At 46.3% G+C, this 7,522-nt stretch overlaps 1 protein-coding gene across 1 annotated transcript; it reads right to left on the reverse strand.

Moving 5' to 3' along the window:
* Nucleotides 1-6,646: 6,646 nt before the first annotated feature.
* On the reverse strand, nt 6,647-7,285 carry LOC125115518 (methyl-CpG-binding domain protein 3-like 1). The gene has a single exon (XM_047759567.1). It carries the CDS (start codon nt 7,283-7,285, stop codon nt 6,653-6,655), a length of 633 nt encoding a protein of 210 aa, XP_047615523.1. The 3' UTR covers nt 6,647-6,652.
* Between the last annotated feature and the right edge of the window lie 237 nt (nt 7,286-7,522).

A 7,522-nucleotide genomic window follows, 5' to 3' on the forward strand; every position in this document is an offset into this window, starting at 1 on the left:
TTTCCTGTAAGTTATCCATCTTTGCCTCCAGTTTATTCCCAATGTCTCGCATCACCTTCATCATCAACAATCTAAAGTCTTTTTCCTGGAGGCTGAGAATCTCCTCATGGCTTAGCTGATTTTCTGGGGTTTTTCCTTTCTCCCTCATCTGAGTTATAGTTCTCTATCTTTTCCTTTTTATAGGTTTTTGGTGTGGTGACCTTTTTACAGATAATAGAGTTGTAGCCTCTCTTACTTCTGATGTCTTCCCCCCTGTGGCTGAAGTCAGGATGGGGGCTTGGTATAGGTTTCCTGATGAGAGGGGCTGATGCCTTCCCCCTGGTAGGAGGAGCCGATTCTACTCCCTCTGGTGGGTGGGGCTTAGTCTCTGGATGGGATTAGAGGCAGCTGCTGCCTGAGGGGTCTTTAGGTAGCCTGTTTACTGAGGGGTGGGGCTGTGATCCCACCTGGATTGTTGTTTGCCCTGGGGCTTCTCAGCAGCTGACTGATGGGTGGGGCCAGATTTTCCCCAAATGGCCACCTCCAGAGAAAGGCACTGCTGCTGAATATTCCCGAGAGCTTTGCTTTCAGTGTCCTTCCCTCAGAACAAGCCACGTTCACCCCTGTTTTCCCAGGATGTCCTCCAAGAATTGCAGTCAGGTTTGACCCAGATTCTCTTGGAGACTTTGCTTTGCCCTGGGACTCAGTGCATGCGAAAGTCTGTGTGCACCTTTTAAGAATGGGATCTCCGTTTCCCCCAGTCCCGTGGAGCTCTTGCGCACAAGCCCCACTGGCCATCAATGCCAGATGCTCCAGGGCTCTTTCTCCCAGTGCCAATCCCTACACGTGAGAGTTTGATGTGTTGCTCAGAACTCTCACTCCTGTAGGTGAGTCTCTGTGAACCAGTTAGTTTCCAGTCTGTGGAGCTTCCCACCCAGGAGGTATAGGGTTGTTTATATCACAAAATCGCCCCTCCTACCTCTTGATGTGGCCTCCTCTTTTTCTTCTGGAATAGGGTATCTTTGTTAAGGTTTCTGGTCCATTTTGGTGAAGAGTGCTCAGTCTTTAGTTGTGAATTTTGTTGTTTTTAGGAGAGAAGTTGAGCTCCAGTCCTTCTATTCCGCCATCTTAATCCCATCTCTATCTATTCTTTTTTAAAAAAAACAAAATATGTCACAGTCATCTGTGTGTGCAGTCACTCCAAAGGTGAGCCTGTGAGCCCTGAGGGAACTCAGGAGGGAAACAAAGATGCTGGCCCCATAGCTGTTGTGCATAGCAAAGGTGCCTATTCCAGTAAGTTCAGACCTTTGCATGTCCCATAGAAATGTGCTGAATTCCTTAACTTGTTATCTGGTTTTCTGTAATCTTTTGTTCCTGCTACCTGGCTATACATATCCTAGCTCCCCATTTGCCTCCTTAGAGGTTTCTCAGGGCTTCCTGAGATTCTGTCTTCTGGGCATAAGTCCTAATGTAGCCCCAACTAAAATTTAACTCTCAACTTTCAGGTTGTGCATTTTTTTAAGTCGACAAGTGTACCAAACCTCACATGATTTTGCCATCCTTTTTGGTAGGGAGCTAGGGTTGTCTTGGGGATGAGGCTTTGAGCTGATAGAAACTATATACTATTCTGTTCAAGTCTGTATAGACCAAAGTTGAGAAGCGAAGCGGGCTCAGAAGGGCCTGGCTGAGGCCCCTCTGACATGACATGATGACTGATGTCTGTGAGTAGGAGTCACCTTCGTTGTATGTTGTAAGGACAGGGTCTGAGTACACACTTGATTTTCACATCTGAAGTAACAGCATCCAGAAGTACCTACTAATAGCTCAGGGGGCTTTTGAGAAGGTTAGTGATGATGCTAAAGCTGATGTAAAATGTCAAAAAAAAAAACCCCACCAACACTTGGTGACAAAACCAAGATAATCCTGATCCATGATATTTCCAACCCTCATGGTAATTTCAATCCCCTGTGAATAAGGAGTTCAAGGGCCACGCTCTATCGTGGCAATCTTCCAACCACTAGTTTCCAGCCTCAGCAGACTGCCCCAGATTCCTGGACAAGATTTCTTCCCTCTTGGGGTCACAGATGCTACAGGTAAAAAAATAAAACAAGTTCAAATGGTCTCCATTGCATTATGCCCTGTCTTGGCTCACTAACTTAGTATTAATGTTTTTTACATATATATTTTTTAATCTTTTTAAGGGCTGCCCCTGTGACATATGGAAGTTCCCAGGCTAGGGTTGAATCAGAGCTACAGCTGCCGGCCTACACCATAGCCACAGCAACTCAGGATCCGAGCTGCATCTGCAACCTATGCCACATCTCATGGCAACACTGGATGCTATTTTTTTGGCCATTTCTTGGGCCGCTCCCATGGCATATGGAGGTTCCCAGGCCAGGGGTCCAATTGGTGCTGTTGCTGCCTGGCCTATGCTAGAGCCACAGCAACGCAGATCTGAGCCACATCTGTGACCTACACCGCAGCTCATGTCAACGCCAGATCCTTAACCCACTGAGCAAGGCCAGGGATTGAACCTGCAACCTCATGGTTCCTAGTCAGATTCGTTAACCACTGCACCACGACGGGAACTCCTTTTTTTTCTTTTTCTTTTCTTTTTTTTTTGGATTCTTAACCCACTGGTCAAGGCCAGGGATCAAACCCGCAACCTCATGGATACTAGTTGGATTGTTACTGCTGAGCCAGGACGGGGAACTCCTAGTGTTTTCTTTCTTTGTTTTTGCCTTTTTAGGGCCGCACCTTTTTTAACTGGAACACTCCCTAACACCCCTTCCCTGTAATCAATCTTCATTCCAGAGAGAAGGGCAAGGGATGATAATCACAATGACAATCATCTGATGCCAGTCTTGATGACTCTGAAATGATCTATGGAGGGAGTAGATTGTACACCTTAATCAATAACCCTGTCTTTGAAGCTAAACCTAAAACACCCCTTGCTATCCCCTCTCAAGGGAGGACACAGTTTTGAGGACATTACCCTGCTGTGGCCTCCTTCACCTGGCAAAGCAATAAAGCTGTTCTTTCTGCTTTATGTGAAACTCTGTCTCTGAGATTTAATTGGTGCCGGTGCACAGAGGCTGTTTTGGGTACACAGATGCCACTCCTTTTTGACTGCAAGTCAAGTACAGGTCTCACCTGTGCTTTTGTGCTCAAGCACCCCACCCCTCCACCCCCGCCCCCCACCGCTCCATGGCTATTTGCTCGAGCGGTTTCAGGCACCAGCTCCTTCCTTGCTATCTCTTTCCTTCCCTCACCAACTCCCCCCTGGTTCTACCTGCTTGCATGCCTGCCACTCCTGGACCATATTCTAACCTTCTCATCTGAAGGATGGATTTGGCTTCTCTTATAGCTTCTCTCATAAGGATCCAGTGTTGCTGCAGCCACTCAGGTCGCTGCTGTGGAGCTGTTTCAATCCCTGGCCCTGGGAACTTCCACGTGCCATGGGTGCTGCCCAAAACAAACAAAAACAAACAAAAAACCAAGATACCGAAACCCACATACAGAGAAATTACTGTAGGCCCACCCAGGGTTTTGACAAAAATTACCCAAAGCCACTGTCTTTTCTACATGTTACCATAATCACCTCAAACCCCAATTCTTCAGGTTCACAAAGGCCCCATTCCTATTCACCAGGGTCCCAACAGCACATAAGACTCTCCAAAAAAAATTCTCTGAACCAAGGTGTGTTTCTGTCCCCACAGGTGTCACCTGCCTCCCTTCTTTCGGTATTCCACCACTTCTATGAGCAGCTGCAGCTGCCAGATTGAGAGTGAGGTCCCGTTCTCTTCACAGCTTTCCTTGTGATCTCTGTTTTCCTTTTCTCATTTCTTCTGTTTGTGCCCAGACTCACAGGCACCTCCTTTCATTGTCCTCACACTTAGTGCCCTGTGGTTCCTCAAGAACGAGTGGTCTACTACGGTGGTCTGATGATGCTGACAGTCAGCTGCTGCCTGGCTTTTATGACCACATTCCCAATCTGTGCCCAAAATGTGGAACCAGAAAGTCTGGTTAGTTTGGTGACTCAACAAACATTCACACGTAGGAGTTCCCCATCGTGGCGCATCAGAAACAAATCCAACTAGGAAACATGAGGTTGCAGGTTCGATCCCTGGCCTCGCCCAGTGGGTTAAGGATCCGGTGTTGCTGTGGCTGTCGTGTAGGCCGGCAGCTGCAGCTCCAATTAGATCCCTAGCCCAGGAACCTCCATATGCCATGGGTGTAGCCCTCAAAAGACAAAAAGGGGGGAAAAAAAAACCATTCACATGCAGAAGTGGGGTTCATTTCGATCTCTTAGGATGTGTAGGTTTCACTATTCTGATCACAGTCATCTTTTAGTTGAGCTTTAGTTGGCACATTGGATGTCCAATTCCTTAACCCACTGAGCAAGGCCAGGGATTGAACCCACATCCTCATGGATGCTAGTCAAGTTCTTTACCACTGAGCCATGATGGGAACTCCAGCAGGAGGTATTTTGATTGCCTAGCCAGCACCTCCAAGCCTTCCTCTCCCCACAGTTATACCTGCATGGTTTTACTAGAAAATCTAAGCTCTGTCAGTGATTGGTGGGAGAAATGGGGCCCAAGAAAGGCCCTTTCTCTCTCTCTCTTACTCCCCATGATTTTAAGGAAAGGTTCACTCTGGACTTAATATGTAGTTTGTGATTGCATTCATTCTCATCCAGTCACCTTGGCATACTGGGCATGCCTCAAGAATGGTTGTACAACCACTATGGAAAACAGTATGGAGGTTCCACAGAAAACTGAATACAGAACTACCATATGATCAAGCAATCCCACTCCTGGGCATATATCCAGACAAAACTACAATTCAAAAAGATACATGCACACCTATGTTCATTGTAGCACTACTCACAATAGTCAAAACATGGAAACAATCTAAATGTCCATTTACAGATGAATGGATATAGAAGATGTGGTACATATACACAATGAAATACTACTCACCCATAAAAAGAATGAAATAATACCATTTGCAGCAACATGGATGCAACTAGAGATGATCATACTAAGAGCAGTCAGTCAGACAGAGAAAGAAAAATACCATATGCTATCACTTATCTGTGGAATGTAAACAGGGCACAAATGAACTTATCTACAAAACAGAAACAGACTCACAGACATGGAGAACAGACTTGTGTTTGCCAAGGGGTAAGAGAAGAGAGTGGGATGGACTGGGTGGTTGGGGTTAGTAGATGCAAACTATTCCATTTAGAATGGATAAGCAATGAAGGTCCTGCTGTACAGCACAGGGAACTCTATCCAGTCTCTTAGGATAGACCTGATGGGGGGATGATACAGTGTAACAGATGTGGCTCTGATCTGGAGTTGCTGTGGCTGTGGCTGTGGTGTAGGCTGGCAGCTGCAGCTCCAATTTTACCCCTAGCCTGAGAATTTGCATATGTTTCAGGTGTGGCCCTAAAAAGAAAAAATAAAACAAAACTTGGTAGAGTTCCCTTGTGGCACATCTGGGTTAAGGATCCCGTGTCACTGCAGTGGCTTGGCTCGCTGCCATGGTGTGAGTTCTATCCCTAGTCCTGGGAACTTCCACATGCTGTGGGCATGGCCAAAAATAAGATAAAAGAAAAATAAAAATAACTTGGTTTTAGGGAAGCTATACATAGAGATACTCTTATTATTTTTAACGTAACTCTCAGAAACTGATAAATCCATCCAGCAAACATAAGTAATGATGAAAACAAGCTAAAGAGCACAACATGCGTGATCAGGTAAATAGATAAATACACGCAACAAGCCCAGGCTTCTTGCTAAATGATGCTAAAAACAGTCTCCTGATAGTATGATTCGCCCTGAATGGCATATCAATGATCGCAAATCAGATTTCAAACACGTATAGATCTAGAAAACAAGTGAAAGTCTGATGTTTCATTACAGGCAACTCTGAATTAGCATGCAACCCAAACAAGAAAACTAGAACTAGGTATCTTATTTGGGAACATAGCTATGACATCCTTTTAATGAAATGTTGTTTTGGAATCTACTGGGGAATATTATTCAAAAAGAACAATCCAGTCTAAGTGGGTAGTTTGTGAGGGTAAGAACTTGAAGAATCCCGTGACTTTGGTGACTCTGTTAACTTTAAAATACTCATAAATAGGAGTTCCCGTCGTGGCGCAGTGGTTAACGAATCCGACTAGGAACCATGAGGTTGCGGGTTCGGTCCCTGCCCTTGCTCAGTGGGTTAAGGGTCCGGCGTTGCCGTGAGCTGTGGTGTAGGTTGCAGACGCGGCTCGGATCCTGCGTTGCTGTGGCTCTGGCGTAGGCCGGTGGCTACAGCTCCGATTCAACCCCTAGCCTGGGAACCTCCATATGCCGCGGGAGCGGCACAAGAAATAGCAACAACAACAACAACAAAAGACAAAAGACAAAAAAAATACTCATAAATAAGTGAGTATTTTTCACTTAGTAAATGGGTATGTTTCGCTTAGTAAATGAAAATGAGAGAACAACATGGAGAGGAAAGAGCCTGGGTCCTCTAGCCTAAAACCCAATTTCTCACCTCAAAAAGAAATCCCTGTGTATATTTTCTATGTCACACAAAGGACTTAACAATAAAGGAAAGCATTAATATATCTTAAATTTTCAAGAGCTCAGCGCAAGAGAACTGCAAAGAGTCACTAATAAAGCATCGTGTGCAGCTTCATCTGCACCATCCTGACTTCTTTCCCACAGTGTTTGTCAGGATGCCCCTCTTGGCCCCTTGCTTTCTCTGCCTCGCCCGCCAGCCGGTCTGCAGTCAGGGCTATGGCCAGTCTCTCCCTCGCTGTCTTCACATTCCTTTCCTGGTTCCTGATGTCCTCTTCAGTGACCAGGCATCGTCTGCAGTGGAGCTGTGGGTGGTCCAGGCTAGCTCCTGGAATTGTCTCTGGCAAATCCGTGGACCGGACAGGGGTGGCCACAGGGCCAGAGTTGGGGCCACCTGCAGGCAGCCCCAGCAGGGACTCATCTGTGCAACGAGGCGCAAGTTTCTGCAGGGCTTTGGCAAGATCCAAGGGGCTTAACAGTTCCCCTGTGCTGCTGCAGGCCTGCAGTCCTTGCAGCCTCTTGTGCCAGTACAGCTGCTGGGGGCTGTCCAAGGTCTCCTCCCAGTGATGGCATCTGACCTCATTGCCAGGATGGGGTGTGATTCTAGTAACTGGTCTCTTGAATATGTAACTGGACATTCTCAGCGGGATCGAGATGTTTAAACTAGGCTCTGGTTTGCCTTGTTTCCCCCCATCACGATGCTTTCTCTGTGAGGTCTTCATCATACTTCTTTTCCTCGTACCCTATAAAAATAAATTGTGAGACTGGCTCCAAATCTGCCTTCTTGGACCATTATCTTGACTCTTTTGTACCTTCATCCTCCCTTCATTCCTCCACATCTTGGAACATCCTCAAGCAAATGTGGGTCAAAGACAGAAAGCTCAAGGTCAAAACTCTGGGCTACTCCAGATCCATTCTCCTCCACCAGCTTGTAACACCACCTCCTTTATAAGTATGATTAT

Source organism: Phacochoerus africanus, chromosome 15 (assembly GCF_016906955.1).
Source record: "Phacochoerus africanus isolate WHEZ1 chromosome 15, ROS_Pafr_v1, whole genome shotgun sequence".
NCBI lineage: Eukaryota > Metazoa > Chordata > Mammalia > Artiodactyla > Suidae > Phacochoerus > Phacochoerus africanus.